The sequence below is a fragment of the Dufourea novaeangliae genome, unplaced genomic scaffold (genome assembly GCF_001272555.1).
Source record: "Dufourea novaeangliae isolate 0120121106 unplaced genomic scaffold, ASM127255v1 scaffold316, whole genome shotgun sequence".
Classification (NCBI taxonomy): domain Eukaryota; kingdom Metazoa; phylum Arthropoda; class Insecta; order Hymenoptera; family Halictidae; genus Dufourea; species Dufourea novaeangliae.
In genome coordinates this window covers 557428-575841 of record NW_015374191.1, presented here as the reverse complement: position 1 = coordinate 575841, position 18414 = coordinate 557428, and the positions used below count along the sequence as shown (strand labels likewise).

The window sequence follows — 18414 nt, the reverse complement described above, 5'->3', positions numbered from 1 at the left end:
ATTGATACATACGTGCACATTCATATGTACATGTATTTATACATACAATCTATGTATAATCAATTTTTAACGAAGAGAGGCTTCGATTAGTTCAAAACAAAATAAGAGAAGTAAGTTATTAAAAACTTGTAATGAAAATTATTTTACACATAAAGCATTTCGAACAACAAACTTCCAAATCAGCAGAAAAACCGCAAAAACTGTTATACGAATCCATATGAAAAAGATTTCTTAAAATTTTTATTGTTTAAAGAAAATATACAATTTTTAATGAGTTACTCCGATCCGCGCTTAAATGTACTCAATTATCCGTTGAAATCTTTTACTGTTCCTCTGTAAATACAAATTTCAATTGACAACGACATCTGACACTTCGATGAAAATCTTATGAGTCTATAAAAATAAAATATTTGAAGAAATAAAATTGACTGAATCTGGGATGCACTTACGAACGATAATTACATTAATATAGAATAGTCTTTCTAAATCGTTTCAGATTACATAAAGTATCAAAAGTTTTCGTTTAACTTTACTCTCTTATGTAAAACCCTACCTGAAGTATCCGTACCTAATGTGATGGTAAATGAATCGTTGTAAAAAAAAAAGAAAACGTTATTAAATATCTTATATTACCTGATCACAAGCCTATCTTCGATACAATTGCAAATATCGCATGTTTCTAATTTCATTGACGCACGACTCACAAATTTTATTTTTTTAAACTACAGGATCTTTGTAAATCTTTAGATAAATAGTAATTTAACAAGACAGCGATATTTCCACCTGCATCGTATTATTCGTACCTGTACAATTAAAGAACCAAACGTTTTGTCATTGTCGAATGCAACAGGTGTAATAAAGAATTACGATTCCTTAATAACCGTTTCTCTAACATCTTCGTCCACGATGAACTCCATCGGCAAAACAAGACGTTCTGTAGTGGTTCGTGACGCGAAACGCGGGCCAAGAATCAGTCTCAATTTTGCCCCCGATCGCAATTGATTCTTTTCTTAACTAATTATTAACAAATAGTATCCACGAATACGAGATTATCGAAACGAGCTCTCGGTAATAATCATATATTCTCAAAGAATAGTAAAGAAAATTATAAGAGATGTAAGATTATACACATGGTTCCGTCAGACGGTCGGGTTGCAAGCGTTCTACACGATAACGATTGTATTGTCGGTAAGGTGATCTAGTTTGGTCATTGTCAGTGATCACTCGTGTCTTGTGAGGGATTAAGTTCTCGTAACGGCCCATTAACCAGTCTTGGCATAACCGGTGCTGTATGTCCGCCACGTTTTTAGACGCCCAGGACGCTAACCACTGGTGGAACTTTGAGTTCAAATGTTTCGTCACAGCTGGATGACACTGTTGAAAAAAATATTAGAAAATATAAATATTCAATGTCACGAAAGCATAAAACTTAATGCACCATTGGTCAAGGATATGGAAGCAGAACTTGGAATTAATAAAAGATGAAAGACACTGTTTTAGAAATGATGTGACCACAAAATGACGCATGTGTAACAATTATAGAGTATACGGTTGTTGTATGTACCTCTCTGGCACGACTGAACGAGTTTTGCTTATAAAGGAATGCTTCCTTGCTCGCAACATAAAGCATTTGGTAACTGTTGGGATTAAATCTGCATTGGGTTTCATCGGAATTGATGATATCAGAGTTATCACCGGATTCAGTTAATCTTAAAGCAGGAGGCCGTTTTAGAAGCGCATCTACAGGGTCTAGTGCCTTGTCTTTGTCAGTTGATCTGTAAGAAAACAAAATAATTGATAAGAAAAGTATATAAATATAAATCAGCAACGTAATTGGTGAATAATACTGAAAGATACATACTCTGCACCCTTCTCAGGATTATTAGCATTAGGCATAGATGCAGACATCATCCTTGCGGCCTTCTTCCTCCATTGTCGTACATTACGATACAGAAATACAGGCTTACGTCCTGCCAAGATTCTGCCTAAAGAACTCCAACCATTTCCATCCATCTACAACAATCGGTTTGCGTTAATTTTTTTAAAAGACCGAATTCAGAGATGTAAATACAAATATTAGTAACATTATCCACTGAACTACTGTATACAATTAGAACTAGATACAATATACTTAATGTAAGTCTTATTACTGCACAATTGTAAAAGAATTTATCACAACATTGTGCAGGCTTGTTTGTTTTTTATGCTTTTAAGCATCATTTCATTTTTTTTTCTTCTGGAAGTAATAAGAACCAAACGAATTTAAAAATGTTAAACTTTTAAAGGAATTACAGAAATAAATTGTAGAACTTGAAGAAAAATATTTAACTCTACCATTAAAAAATAATGTTTTAAAAGAAAGATAAAGTGATAGTACTGAAGGCAACAATAATTATTTCTTTTGGATTCTATTATCTTCTCTTTTTCTTAGCATTCATTGATGTTTTAAATTTTGCAATAATTTACTTGCCATTATGTGACTGTCATTGCACAACGGCATATACTTAATCACATAAAATATATCAATGAAGTTGTATTCTATAAATAAAATTTACCAGTAAGTAATTTGGAGTTAAGTGGACAGGTCAGAAGGATACGTTTTATAATTAAACATAAAAATGTTAATATTTATGCAGGGAGTTTTCTGTGTTAAAAGCAAAAATGTTTAAAACGCGATTTCCAACGAAACAGGCTGTCTATTGCTTTACTATTTCTTATTATACTATTGATACCACATGAAAAATTATACACTTTAGAATACATTATAAATAATTGAATAACTGCATACTTCTGTGAATTAAATTTTAAAAATAAAGAAAACGAAGATGTATTTGTCTGCAGTACCAATAGTATTGAACAATAATAAAACAACGTTCTCCATTGTGTTATATTAATAAAATGAATGCACCGTGTAAGATGAAGTAGGCAAAATGTGTTTAAAATAACTTTTCCCGTTCAATTGATGATATAAGCACATTCATAAATGACCAGTGAACATATGAATCAAAAGCAGAACAAAAGAGACAAAGTATTAACTTAACTCTCGTTAAACTGTTTAACGATATAAAGCTGTGGGCTAGTTTTCAAGTACAAATGTGTTAGAAAAGAGATATATTACTCTCAAAATTTATCACCGTTCAATACTCAGCAAACGTGACAAAATATTGAAATAATAATAAGCAGAACAAATCAAAGCTAAATAAGTGAACATCGAAAATTAAAAAAAAATCAGATGAGGATAAACATAAAATTTCAACATCTGAATTACATAATCAAGTATTTAAACATAATAGTGTTAAAATAATCATTTTCTTTCATTTCTAGTTTTTGTTGTCTTGTAAATAGTACAGGCAAAGAACTTTTGTTTTTCTTACAAAAAAAAAAATGAATATCACTGGAGAATCAAAGTAATAAATTTAGTGGTACAAAATGATGTTAGACAATAATGTTTAAAAGCATTGTTCATGTATTTCAATATCTCTCTTCTATACAATATTATTGTTATCTATCATTATATGTATATTTGTTTCATATACAGATTACAGTTACAAAATATATATATATATGCATATATATATATGTATATATATATATATGTCTTATATATATATAGAGTTTAAAATTCACTGCGTAAAGTGAAAACGGAGATATGAGCTTATAACAATCACATAAAATCTGTCTGCACATACGACCTCATAGTCTGAATGAAACTATATTACAAATTCTCACAGTAAACGTTTAAATCAGATCATTTGTGGCAGCAATTACATATATTCGTATGTATATCGTTAAATTAATTCAATTTTGTGCCACCCTTATCTAATCAAAACGTATTGAACTGTTAAACGAACGAAAAAAAAAAAAATATATATATATATATATATATATATAAATTACACGTACACTGATACGTGTAAAACTCTCTCTCACACTCACTCTCTCTCTCTCTCTCTCTCTCTTTGTTTCTATGTATATATGTATATATATAGCGCTTAAAATTCCGTAATGCAGAGCCTTGCCAGAAGAATGAATGTTTACATTTTGTACAAAATACGAAGATTATCTTTCTCAATGGAGGAAACAACACTGCGAATACTTTCATCCGAATATCCACTCTGATCATAAAAAAAAAGTATATAGTATACGGTATAAAACACTATGCCGGAGAAAACTAAGAAACGGAGTACCTGTTGCCCAATAAAATGTACAAAAACATGTGTCTCGACGTCAAACAATAAAGCTAGCAAGCACATTACTAGTGGCTTGTTAAAAAGAAGTCCTAATGCGACTTGTTCAACGCGACAACAGTAAATTACAACAAAAAAAAAAAAAGAAAATCGCATTTTATGAGACCGACAAACTGGTTGAAACCTGGAACGAATAATGAATGATCGTTTTGGTAAAAATGACTTTGGGTATAAAACAAGGCGGACGCCAACTAACGTTTAAAGTAACAATTCTTGTCCACTGCTTCGTGAAACTGTTAATACCTCCAGAATCGGATTCCGTGCCGTTTCCTTGACGGAAGAATGTATATCATTACACGAATGAGAATTCATTTTGGAGTACCGGGAGGACCTTTTTGTGCAAAAGCAACAGCAGCAACCGAGAGAGCTAAATACTTGTGAAACCTTTGGCAGATATTTGAACCTCTTGAAGGGAGGAGGATATCGACTCTTCATACTGTTACGTTCCTCGAACGAAGCTGCGAATTAATTAAAAGATACAAATGACTTTCTATTTACACACTACACCGTAGAATCTTTGCATCGCTACTTATTATATTAATATATACAGGGCAAAGAGTTATCATACACGCGGTGTGTTTCACAGTGACGCAACAATTTAAACCAGGAACACACTTGGTCCACGCCATGATACACTATTGTCGGTTTAAATTCAAGCTAGAATAAATGCAGATCGTATTCTGTCCTGTGCAATAGCATAATTCATCATGGTACATTCTCCAAACCAGTCAAATTGATCCTAAGAATGTAACAGAAAATCAACCATGTTTTATAATTTTATAAACAACATGCTCTAAACAGGCTTCGGTACTACCAATGAAATATATTAACGACCATTTCAAGAAACAGCCTCCAAAATCTAAAAGAAAATGTACAATTTGGATGCACTGTTAACATGGCCCAATTTAAAAATAACCTTCTAATCTTAGGAGAATGTCTTATCCATTTGGATGTTCTTGAAAGACGTTCTAAATGTTACGCGCCATGCATCTTCTTTGCAGATTCATTATTTCCAGAGATAAATTTATCGGATTCAGGCAAGACGAACGACTGAGAAAGCCGCAAACAACTGCATGGGGTACAATGTGACGTGGGTGTAAACGTTTGTTCACAAGTCAATATCCGTGTTTCCTTTCCAAAGGCTTCACTAATGTTCGAATATATGACAGCGAATGGTGGAATTTTACAAGTTAATGATGCTCACTACCAGTCGACCTAAGTTGCGTATCAAAAAACATATGTACAAATTTGTATGAAATATTTACATTCTTTTTAAATTCTAGGAATTACGATCTTATGTAGTTTATAATAATAAGTGTGATGAAAATGAAAGAAACATTAAGAATTGACCGATATCAAATGTTACGTTTCTTTAAGCTAACGTTTTTACATTCATTATGGCACTACTCGTAATAACTTCATTTCTATATGCCGTGACCCCTTCCTGTTCTCTGTTTTTTTTGTACATTTGCAATCTGCGTCACACTTTCTGTCACTACCATTACATCCCATGAAACGCGAGGAGGGCAATTACGGAGACAGTACGTTTTTAATGGACAATAGAATAATGTACACATAAAATTTTCCTTGTTCATTTCGTTGACCCGATGAATGAATTTTTCTCGATCATGTTTTCAACATGGAACCAAGTCATTTTTAATGAGTCTGGGAATTCCACTTTTGCAAGCTTTCAAAGCTTCGGTTGATTTCTTAAATATGATCTCACGTTAAAAATCGTTTTGAAAACATAAACATAAAACAAACAAGAACGTTATTAGATAACAACGAGATAAATAAATACTAATATTTAGATAAAATTAAAAGGAAAAACGAAAAACAAAGATTTTTCTGTTCCGTCAGTTCAGATATATCGTGCATTCTCTTTCAAACGTATTTTGTAAATAGCTTTCAACCCTAAACGCGTAAGTAAAACTCCGAATAAAAGAAGATATCACACTACGTTGAAAAGAAAACCCCTGACGAATAATTACACGAACAAACAAGTCAACCTAGAAACTGTTCACATCATACAGAAACGAGGAAGCAAAGCAAATTACACAGAATCGATGAATAATACAGCAATAGCGGTAGCATAGTTGTGAATGCTCTTGACAATCTTCTGCATTGGAGATTTGGAAAAATTACTACTCGGATATCGTTGTCCTATCGTAAGTCAATATTTAAAATATAGAAATATAATTTATAATTTGTCGTGTAACAGCTAACGGTGCAGCAAACACACCAGAATGGTGAGCGAATCTACATAGAGAATAAAGAATGGGAATTCGTTTGTGTAGTGCACTATCCGCAAAAATTTCACTTAATTTACAGCACCACGTTGGACGCACTCAGATGGAAATCATGTGTATTCTCTTATCTTCTTAAATATTACGAAAATAAATATATATATATGACCTTCAGTTTTCTTTTTCTGCGATTAAAAGAATAATTAGTTCATTCTGCTTATATGTATACAAAGTTCTGCGATTTCTATGCAACGACAAGTATATGAACCAGTGCTCTGACCCCATTCGTATAATGTCAACATCGTTTCGTTCCTAAAATATTCTTCTACTCTTTTGTTTTTTTGCAAGGAAGTCAACAAAGATTTTCTCGAAGACAGATTTTCTGGAAAAGTACCTGACTGCGATTAAAATGTTCACACACGAATACCTCCCTCTGTATTTAATACGATCACACGAAATAATATAGAAGAAAGTTCGATAAAAAACTTTCGTTCTTTGGGACACTAGTTGTACACAGAATGGCAACGGTACAACTCCAATCACAGACATCAAATTACGAATGAACGTAAACTGCAACGTTGGCAATGATTATGAAAAGGGATGTGGATCCTATACCTTCTTGCTAATGTCAGTGTTCTTGCGCTTTCTGCCCCTACCCCCCCTTGCTGCCTGGTCGTTACTCACAGGATGATTGGTTGTTGGCTCATTGTCTGTTAAGGTAGGGGTGTCTTTCGGGCTAGTCTGACCAGCTGGAGCAGAAAACCTCTCAACATACGTAGACCATTTTTCAGATACTGTAACTCCTTCCCTTCCATCGCCTCATCACCTTCCGTATCCAATAATTCCATTGTCATCTTACAGTCCTTTTTATACTGTAACAATGAAAAATTATACATTTACATTATTGTATATCTCCTAAAATAATGGAAATAATGTTTTATTTGTAATTCAAGTTATGCCCATTGTATACTGCTAGCTAAAATTGAATAATGTATTAAACAAACGTTAACCGGAATACGCGTACGATTATTTCAAGACCAGTGTTATTTTAAAAAGTAAATTACTATTAAATACTTACTATATATATTTTAAAACAATTTTCTTCCGCCATAGCTTTTTCAGCTTTGCGTTGGTACGCCATTTCTGCACCAAGTCTCATGTACGCAGTAGCACATAAACCACCCGCGCCACTGCTTTCTTTTGGTTGTCTTTGTTCTCGTTGGAATAAGTCCGTACATTGTTGACATATGGGGTCCGAAACTAAATGCTGCAACTGAATATTTCATATTTTTTTTAAGAGTCCACACAAAAGTAATATATCTTCGCATTTACAAATATTAATACGCATAGTACTTACTTGTCTCACAGCGTACGTAACGACCTTGTCCAACGTGAAGGCAATATACGCGTGGATACCAAACATTTCTCGCAGGGTATCTTCGTACGCAGTACTCTCCATATTACCGTCCAGGACATTTTTAACCATATCCAAAAATGCAGGGTAATAATCTTCGATTTCAATTTCATCTGCGTAACATATACGATCGTATTAAATTAGGATGAAATACTGTTCACATTTTACAATTCTCATACACGAAGAAATAATATATTACTCACTTTTAGGTTTTAATCTTAAAGCAACAGCTGTACTTTCTTTCCGTTGCTGTTTGAATCGTGATTCCTCTTCAGCGAGGGCGACAGCCCTTTCATACATTTTCGTTAATCTTTCACACAGAATGTGATGTAACCTCAAAAAGAGGTACCAATTGTTACTGCCCATGAAGAGCGTGTACGCTTCCTCAGGGTCATTCGACAAGGCATGGATGGGTAATTTGATGTCAGGTTCGGTTTTAATCGACGTGGAAGACGGAATCGGCGATACCGGTGCCTTATTCCTATTCGCTTGTAGACCACCACCCAACGGAGATGTATTCATTGTCACTGACTGAGAATTGCTACACGCTGCTACATTCAGGTCTTCTTTTTCATCTATGATAACAATTACAAATTATACATACCATCGTTATATTCTATAAGACACAAATATATTTTTTTTAATTGTACAATTTCACTTACCATCTTCGTCCCTCTCATCGTCACTGAGTTCTTGGCGTGGATGAAAGAAAAGATCAGGTATAAAATGTTTTAATAAGAGCTTTATTCGTTGCTTGTCTTCTTTGTGGATTGCCGTTTGACGCTTTACATGATGAATCAAAAGGTTAGCTGCATCATCTAGAACCGATTTATCCTTATAGGGTAGCACAAGATGTGGCCCGCTGTTATTTTGTCCATCTCCGCTGCCATCGTCAACTTGTTCGTGCCTTTCATCGTACAACGTCTCGATCTCGTTGAATAAACTTTTGGACCTGAGAGCTTTCACGTCGTTTTGCTTAAAGTTGATACCCTGATGGTCTAGGGATTTCAGATAGTACTTTTCATTCTGTTCCCTCCAAATTTTATTGAAACCTTTTTGGGCCTCCCGCCATTCTTCCTCTTTACTTTTCAGTCGCCGAAGAACCACAGGTACCGCAACCACCGGATTCCTTTTAAGACCTTCTATGATATCGGTCGCCTTATCGCCGTATATCCTCTTCAGTGCTCTTTGGTGAATCGTAGGCGAACAACCACCGAGGCAATCATCGAGCTTGAATTTCTGAAGTTCCTCTTGACTCATTCTACTCATTTTCTTGTGGACACCTTCGAGAACTCGAATCGTAGATGCGTTTGTTTCTATCACGCCGTCTAATTCGAATCGTTCATCCTCGCAACGGTAGATGAACTCCTCGTATTGGGTTTTCCTGAAAGCATATTCAATTACAAATTCAATTATCCGTAGAAGAAGAAGTCGATCGATTAGGTATCGGCAATCGAACTCGGATCTTTCGCTTTCTGGATGACTTGCTTTAATCAATTCCCGGCCCGTCGATTGTTCTTCTTCCCTTGATCCATGTAACTCAACCATAAACAAAGACGGCTGCCGCGCTCCACCGCTTACACATCGACTGAATACGAATATATGAAAATGACAATGGACATATACAAACCTTGACGTTACAAATGTGCTGTCTTCAGACCACGTTGGAAACGAGACCCACGTATCGTTAAGAACTTCTTTACACAACTGCGTTCTTCCTGTACACTTTGGTTGAACGTAAGACTTTGGTAACGCGCAATACGACGCCCCGAGACGTTTGCATGCTGTATAGTCTATTTCCATGGCCAGATCGCCCTGAGGACGCTCTTGATGACTTCGTACGACATTATTTGGTAACGCTTCGACATTCATATTGCTTGCCGTATTGGTTGTAGTGGTGGTAGAGGACTCGGGTAAATGGCCCAGGAAGTCTTTGAACCAGCGTAAAAGCTCGGGAAAGCGACCAAGAAATGGCGTTATCAATTGCACCAGTTCAGATTTGGACACGATCTCTTGGTTAAACAGGACTAAGCATCTCAGGAAGTTTTCGTAGACTTCTTGAGATCTTAGCGCTTTCCGCACCTACACAATACATTTACATTCGAACATTTCTTTCTTAATTTAACCCTTTCGTGACCAGCGATACGCATGTCCCACTTGAGTACTCGAACTGTGTGTGGCGTGCCGGATAGCAGTTTCCCGCGTAAAACTGTAATGGTGGAGTTCTTTGTGAGGGTATATTTTCGTCAAAAAAAAAACCAGAAGTTGAAAATAAACAAAAATTGATCACAGTTTAAGCATCCGGTACAGACGCGAGGAACGGCAGATAAAGAAATTCTTTAAAAAAAAAAAACTAAGGTGGTCACGAAAGGATTAATGCTGTAGTAATTTCGAACTGAGACCACTAACCTTGTCGAAAAAAGCATAGTCATTCAGACTCCCATACTTCCCAGCCTCTGCTGTGGTAACGCATTCACGCATGGACGTTACTTTAGGCTTCTTTGGGGGTGGACCGTGCTGTATGTGATGTGAATTTCCGGCTGTTACCGACGGGGAAAACGATGGACTCCGTTTGTGACTCAATGGTCCCGTATTGTGACTACATTTCTGGGCACTGTTGATATCTCGAACGCCGGATCTGTCCCGTTCTCGTTCGCGATCCCTGTGATCGCGGCTTTCACGTTCTATCGTACTGGTGCCGCTCGACTCTCGAAGTTCTCTCGAGATATTCCCCGAATTATTGTAAGGTGCCTTGGGTCCCAATGGTTTCTTAACGATTGTTGTGTGATCATTAACTGTAGCAGTCTTGTTACTCTGAAACATAACAGACTAATACCAATCAGAGTTTGCTGTTACAAAGTCGGTTCGAAAAAAACCTTGACAATGGGATGGACTACTATGTTATGTTTCACTCACCAATGAGCTCTGTTGATTAGTGGCGTCTGGCAAAAACTGACCAAACTCGGCGAGCAAGTCTTCTTGATTCTCGAACAATTTGGCAACTTGACTGTAAACTTCTGCCTCTGTTAGCTTCGCTCCGCCAGTACCACCGGATCCACTTGTGCCACCCATGTGCCCAGATTCTTTTAAGTTCCGTTGCTCTTTTTGATAAGTATGCAATATTTCCAGGAACCGTTTGTATTTGTCCGGCTGACCTTGGAATCGGTTCTGTAATTCGCAAAAATTTACTTAATAATAACGAAATGTTCTACACGTTACCTTTGTCGACTCTTTTAATTGAACACAAACCTTGATTTTATTAACATAATTAATTGCATGGTTAAATTCAACCGGTTGGCTCTGTTGTGTTTGCCCACTAGTTGGTATTCCATCTTGTGCTTGACTTAATGCTTGACTAACAGCCTGAGCTTGTGCCGCACTAACATGTGAATTATTGTATGCCTGCACCGGTGGCGGTGATGGTGCATGCACTGTTAAACTGTTGTTGGAAATATTGTTTGAAATGTGAGAGTGATGTATATTCCCGGACCTGGTGTAGAATAAAAATCAAGTATTACTTCCTGCATTAATCATAAGTAAAAAATCAATACACAGAATATGAATATGCCTTACCCGTGCATTATTTGTAAAACTGGGGGTGCCTTTGCTGGTTGTGTTGGTGGACTTGCAACAGGAGGTGAACCTACATTGACTGTGCAATGATGCTGCGATAAGGTAGCAGTATGTGTTGCAGTTGGACTTGGCATACTGACAGATACTTGAAACGCATATCCTTGTTCATTCGCTTGCACCTCTATTTTATATCCAGGTGGAAGAAATGTATTGAAACCCACAATAAGCTCAGGGTGCCCTTTGAATAAATGACTCACTCGTGTTATAACACCTGGAGTATCTATGCTTTGCGACTTAAATTCTTTCATAATATCTAAGAAGTCATTATACACCTACAATAAGTATGCAATATGATTATTTGTAATGATTGCCTATGGACAATACTCGATAAAATCGATTATCTAAATTCATCTAAATCGTACCTGTGGCTGATCACTAAATTTGTACTTGACTTGATCTAAGTAAGACAATGCATCCTCTACTTTTAATCTCTGAAATTGTTGGGACCCACTTCCACCACCTAGGCTAGAGCCTGGTGGGGTTGAAGCTAGTGGCGTTACATTTCCAGAGTGGACCTACAAATGGAATAATAAAATTGATCTGCAACTCGTTTCTCAGAGAATTGAAAATGATATTCGAAAATTCAACTGCACAACAATGTTTAAATACTACATTTGTGCACATACCATTGTATGGTCAGAAAAGAGTCACACAATAAAAATTTTTTTTGTTGGATATTTGAAATTTATTATCTGTATATTATGTAATATGAACCTTATGCCTTATTGTTGGCTGTTGCTGGCTATGAACTTGACTCTGTGTTCCTGGTGCAGGTTGCTGAGAACCCATACTATGGTTACTCCCACCACCTATCCCACTATGCAACCCTCCACCAGTATTTACACTGCTACTGCCACATGTAGTAGTAAGTCCTGCAGATCCACTTCCCTAAAATAAATATACATAACAATTGTAACACGTTGACAATTTTGTTAATAACGAAAAACAACATTACCAATACATTTCAAATAAAGACAAAATATAAAAGATCAAGCAAAAATCTCGAAAATTCCACGTTTATTGTATCAGCTCCGCATCACACAGTGTTAATTAGATTACGGAACCAAATTTACTAACGCGGCAATTACAAAAGCGTACCGTGCGGACGTTTAATTCGACGGGTCGCTTTTAAGCGGATTAATTTCAGTCACTATCGCATCAATGCTGCGTGTATTTGTATTTCATGAGAGAGACGAATGTAAACGATAGTATCGAAATAAATAAAAATACTGAAACATGCAAATTCAAAATTTAAAAAACAAAAAAGGGTAAAACACGAGTACAAAATGTTACAATTGATGTTCCACTGGTCGTTGTTGTCGCTGCACGTGAATAACGCACCTTAATGGGGGACGGAGCCGCGGTGGGCACAACAATTGCTCCGGTGTATTGCTGTTGAGCTTGGGCACTTCCGAATTGTATGCTACCCGGCATTTCTTTCGAAGTAACTGATCGAACTGCTTGGCCAGGTACAACAACGCCTATTCCACTGCTTGAATGATACTCCAAACCACCTCCTCCGCCACCTAAGCCACTTCCTGCACTCACTGACGAGTGCTTTAATGTTGCTGCTGCTGGTGATGCTACCTCGTCCAGCCCGCGAACGCGTTTCATCGCAGATCACATTGGAAATGCTACGAATTGAGAGACAGTGTCGTGTGGGCACAAATTTCACGTGGATATTCACATATTGCTTAATCCTACAGTTGCTTACAGATCCAGTACGACAAACGTCTATGATCCTTTAGTAAACGTGCTTAACTAACACTATGTTTTCGAACCTTACAAAAAGAGGATGAGTGCAAACAACCTATACATCTTAAGTGAGTCTGTCTTTCATACTCAAAACGCTTTGGAACGTTCTGTAAATACCGATAAATGCACGTTATTCTTGTTTGAAAATTATAAAGCGATCTGAAAAAATACGAATTTATATACAGGAATTGAACTCAAAATCTTTTTATTATGAATCTCTTATGAAAGTTATTCAAAGACAAGTGAATTTTCTACACTTATTTTATATAAAAGTAATCGACGAGATATTTCATAATTTTTAACATAATATTTGAAACCCCCCTTTTGTACCCATCAATGCTGATAATCCATATTTATTGAGAAGGTGCTAAAACAGGTATAGTGTTTCCTTGCTGGCATTTGATTCAATATCCTAGATATCACACCCTTCACCTGAAGCAATAATTTGAAAAAATAATGAATTTTCGTTAAATAAGAAAGATTATTTAATATTCAAAAATAATGAAATGCGAATTTCATTTATTCATAATATAAATATAGAAAAGAAAATATAACGAAAACTCAACTTGTTATTATAACTTCTGTATTTGTATTTCCTTTTAATTTACTAATAATTTATATTTCGATAAATTTATTATTTTCTAATACAAAAAAATTAGTGTGTATACATGAAAATACGGACATTATACTTTCGACCGCCTCATAAGTTTGGCGCGCCACAGGCAAACGGAAGAGCTCGTACAGCTTCGAAAGTGTTCGGTATTGTTTCGTTTACGGTGATAAAATGACGCCATGCATCCGCAGTACGCGAGCCAACGCACACATAAATATATTCTCACGTGTTTCGAAATTGTAATCCTGAAATTAAGTTCAATATTATTTCATGAATCGATTTCAATGTAAAGAATCATTTTGGAAGTTTGAATGCACCGCGCTTCGTGTGACAGAACTCGTGAGGAAACAGAAGCAACGTGAGCACTTTCCCGTAACTTCGTGCGTAGAAGAAACTTCCCGTCTCTAGATACGTTAAGGAATCAGAAAATCGACCGTAAGGTGAAAATTTATCGTTCTTGTGCGAAAAAATCAATCTCGATTACGAATTACGACGCTTCCGTTCACATTTCCTTTGATTCGAACACGTTGGGTGTGATTGTGCTTACAAAGTGATCTTGTTCTCCTGTACATATCTGATTAAAAACGTACTATTTCATGTTGTAATTTTATTTCGAATGTTCAAAAACACCTGAATAGATTTTCTCGCTTAAATTTCAAGTTAAAAATAATTGAATTACTCATACCTACCACTGCTATATATATTGCATAATATTAAACAATTAATGTGCACATGCTTGTATTTTCGTATTCACATAGATGGAAACTGTAGTTGTAAAGAATAACTGTACATATAATGCAAAAGATTCTTGTTGATCTTTGATTTCAAGACCTTAAAATAATATAACCTCACATAAAGGATGCTACATATTGTATGCAGCTATATATGCATAAAAATACGAAAACATGAGTATCTTTCTTCAAGGTATGTGAACAATAGGTAGTACTGCCTCATGCATATATAAAATATACATATTTTTTTCCCATAATTACTTAACATTCTTGCATATCTTTAATTGCCATACTGTCATGTGCTTTCATTTATGTAATTATTCAGTTACTTTTCAATGAAATAAAACAAGTGATAGGGTATAAGAATATGTTTAATAGATAAATATAAAATGTATTTTAACTTTAGCTTTTAAATTATATACTTTAACTTTAAGCGTATTATCTGTGCAATAGTACTACATTTATGATTAAATAGAAATCCTTCACACTCATATTTTGCATCATTTATATCTATAAACACATTAGTTCATTTTGTTCAAATAAATGTGACTATCAATAAAATGTGTTCCACTTTTATTAAGTCTAATATTAAAAACTGTTCTGAACATCATCGATTTTTCTATACGAACTTTTTTTCATAGCAATGCAACTAGTAAGAAATGTTAAAAAAACACTACAAAAAAATTTTCATATATGATTGAAATCATACATATTATATATGTATATGTATATATTCTTGATCCCAAAATATAGAAGTTATAAGAGACAGAAACCACTCTATAAAAGAGAGATGTACTATAATGTAAACTGTGTTATAAAAATAATTGTAACCTACTGCTTCTATAGCCGCATAATATATCTAAATCCATATAATGGTTTATAATGACCTTGCAAAGATATAGTCGTGTCACTGACTCAGGGGAAAGAAAAATGTATAACAAATATTTGTTAACTACATGTAAACTATTACTTTTTTCAAAACTTGGTTATGTTATAATGTAACATAGTGATTGTTTCATTAATAATTGTTATGATTTAAAACAAAGAAATTCCATCCAATCTATGCATACTACCATCAGTGTATGTAATAGAAATATTAGGGCATTTAAATTACCTGTCTGTGAAGAATCACATTACGCGAATAAAAATTCAATACTATTTTCCAAAATTTAGTTGTAAGGATATACACAAAATTTGATCCAAGAAGAAATCTGTTGAAATTCGTAAATTAACTCTAGATTTTCCACATTTATGATACCTACAAGTGAGTAAACTACACCAAACAACACTTATAACCAAAATTGAAGGTTTCATTAGGTAACAAATACGGAAATGAATACTTTCTTCAAGTTTTGTACATTCACGTATCTTATAAAACCTCAAATATCTATGAGAATACTGTAGATGTTTATACATTTGTGATGTATGTCAGTATGTACGATCGCAACAAAACAAAGTTTCATGAGACTTTTCATGTTTAAGCCCATTCAATCTGTAACTACAGAATGCAAACTATTTAACTTCTGTTTATACATATTAATTGGGGGATTTCCATAAACATCCACAAGCTGGTGACAAATAATGATTGTAAACATCAATGAAAGTTTAGAGTTTCATGTGATACCTTGAAAAAAATGGGAACTAAACAGAAATCTATTCGCTACATTAAGAATCTGAAATGTTTCCTACGAGTTTCAATCATTCATATACGCTTCAAGTGCGTAAGTAATTATGACTAACAATGTCATTCGAAGGAAGCTTAGAATAGACAAGTCAATGTGCCTATTTGAAAGAGACATAAAAAGTTGCATCGAGTCTTTAGATCCAGATACATTACATTCTAACTCAAGACAAGCTAGCTGGAACTGTTAAATGAAAGAAAGCAAATACTCGTGTGCAACAACTTAATGCAAGATGTGTACATACCAATTTCCATCTGAAAAGAAGTTGAAAGTCCTTGCACCAGGGTAATATCGAAGGGAAGAGGTGTCCAGAAGCAAGTGGTCGACGTGAGGCGGTGAATCGGCGACGAGAGTTCTGCCCCTTGAGGAGTGGATGCGGCGGTCGTCGGGATTTCTTTCGTCGGAAAATTTCGATCGCGGTATCGGGCCTCGCGAGGGGATTTCGCTGGGGCAGAGGGACGAAATAGAGCCGGTAAAGCCAGCTGCACGGACGCGTACAGTCGCCGTCCCCGTGTGAAGTCGTCGAAGCGAGGTTTGTCAGTGTTGCACGTTTCCAAACACTTCCCGGCCCTCGACGTTACGCAATATTCCACGTAAATACATAACACATTTTCCCCGAGAGCTCCAGTGAAAATGATCGGTCCTGGCGGTGCTCCTTTTACAAAAGGGAACCACCTCGAGTGGCACAACACCTCGTCACTTGCACGAGCTTGCCCGCTCTGAATCGGGTCCTCTTATTTTCTCAGTCGTTCGACTGACTTTCCGCGACAAAAAGCCTCGGCTCCGTTGCCTTTTTTTCCACGACCGAAAAATCGACGAAGCCTTAACGGGCCGGTCGGTTCGTTCGCGACAGGAATTCACTATGCTCCCTTGGCTCTCCCTCTCAATACCATCGGAATCTCGTCGTGTGTGTAAACAAACTCAGTAAAATGCACATTTTCGCGAGTATCTCGAGTGGATCGCCGCACTTTTTCCAACGGGAGAAAAGGGAAATGCAAAAGACATACTCGCACTCTCGAGGTACAAGGCAAACTATTGGATTTTGTATGGCAAACAAGGAACTGACTGGTCGTGTAGCGGGATGAGGAAGGTGGAGGGGATCGAGCAGGACCGTATCCATCCGCCAAGCGTCTCTGTTACCAACCACCTCGGGTACCTCCTGCAAAGCATATTACGTGCCACGCACCAGCCCTCGCGACAGACTTCTTTTTCGAACTTTCATTAATCGTGCATCGATCACACTTCGCTGCCTTTTTCTCAGCGCGTTTCTTCTCTTCTTCGACACGGACACCAAACTCTTCAAACCCGCCTTAGGGTATCTGGAATCACTCGAAATGTGATCGGCGACCGGAGTCGTTCAGAACGTAATAACATGACAAGTACGCGCGCGTGAGTTTGTCGGAATTGTATTTTTCTACCGCTCTCGCTTCACCACGCTTTCTAGACGATCACTGACAATTCGAGACTGCTAGAACTGCAAGTACTAAAATATTTTCAGTTGCTCGGAATCCGTTCGTATCTTTTTAATTTGCCACTGATACTTCTCATTTCAAGCAAACATTGTCGTAATAATTCTTGCTCGATCAACAAATGTTTCTTCCAAAAAAAATGATAGATCCAAATACATCGGACAGTCTAGAATCTAGAATAACACACCGTCGAACTTTCTTTTGAGCACTTTTGCACATGAGCTTCTCGTTTAGTCACTTATAGTAGTATGCACACTGTTTAATAACTGCGAAGCCACACACAGTTTACGAGTTCAGTTCGTCGGTGCACTATCGTGTGGTCCTCACAGCATATGGAATTTTAATTACGCCATAGTAGACAGCGATTTGACGCGGACCGAGCGAGATACGCGTAATTTCGTACAAACTGCGGTAACAGCACGAAACATTTTGTGTGAATAGTGTGAAATGAAAAAAATCGACGAAAAATTAACAGGAACCAGTTAACGTGATATATAGAAGATCAGGTATAACGCTGTTTTCAGTGAGTTGATTTTTTCGGATGAATTCCATTTCATTGATCTTCAAGAGGTTTAAATACTTTTCTGAGGAGAAAAGTCAGTGTATCTCGCGAAATCACACAAA

General features: G+C 36.2%; 1 protein-coding gene across 1 annotated transcript; it reads right to left on the bottom strand.

The window, feature by feature from the left end:
• Positions 1 to 698: 698 nt before the first annotated feature.
• On the bottom strand, positions 699 to 17767 carry LOC107192178 (paired amphipathic helix protein Sin3a). Its single transcript, XM_015581384.1, is given in 18 exon segments — positions 699 to 1374; positions 1565 to 1775; positions 1862 to 2013; positions 7178 to 7305; positions 7308 to 7365; positions 7572 to 7766; positions 7851 to 8020; positions 8111 to 8482; positions 8570 to 9291; positions 9538 to 9989; positions 10317 to 10721; positions 10824 to 11075; positions 11157 to 11397; positions 11481 to 11812; positions 11903 to 12055; positions 12255 to 12428; positions 12882 to 13174; positions 16566 to 17767. Coding segments are annotated over 17 exon segments (4542 nt in total). The 5' UTR covers positions 13155 to 13174; positions 16566 to 17767; the 3' UTR covers positions 699 to 1122.
• Between the last annotated feature and the right edge of the window lie 647 nt (positions 17768 to 18414).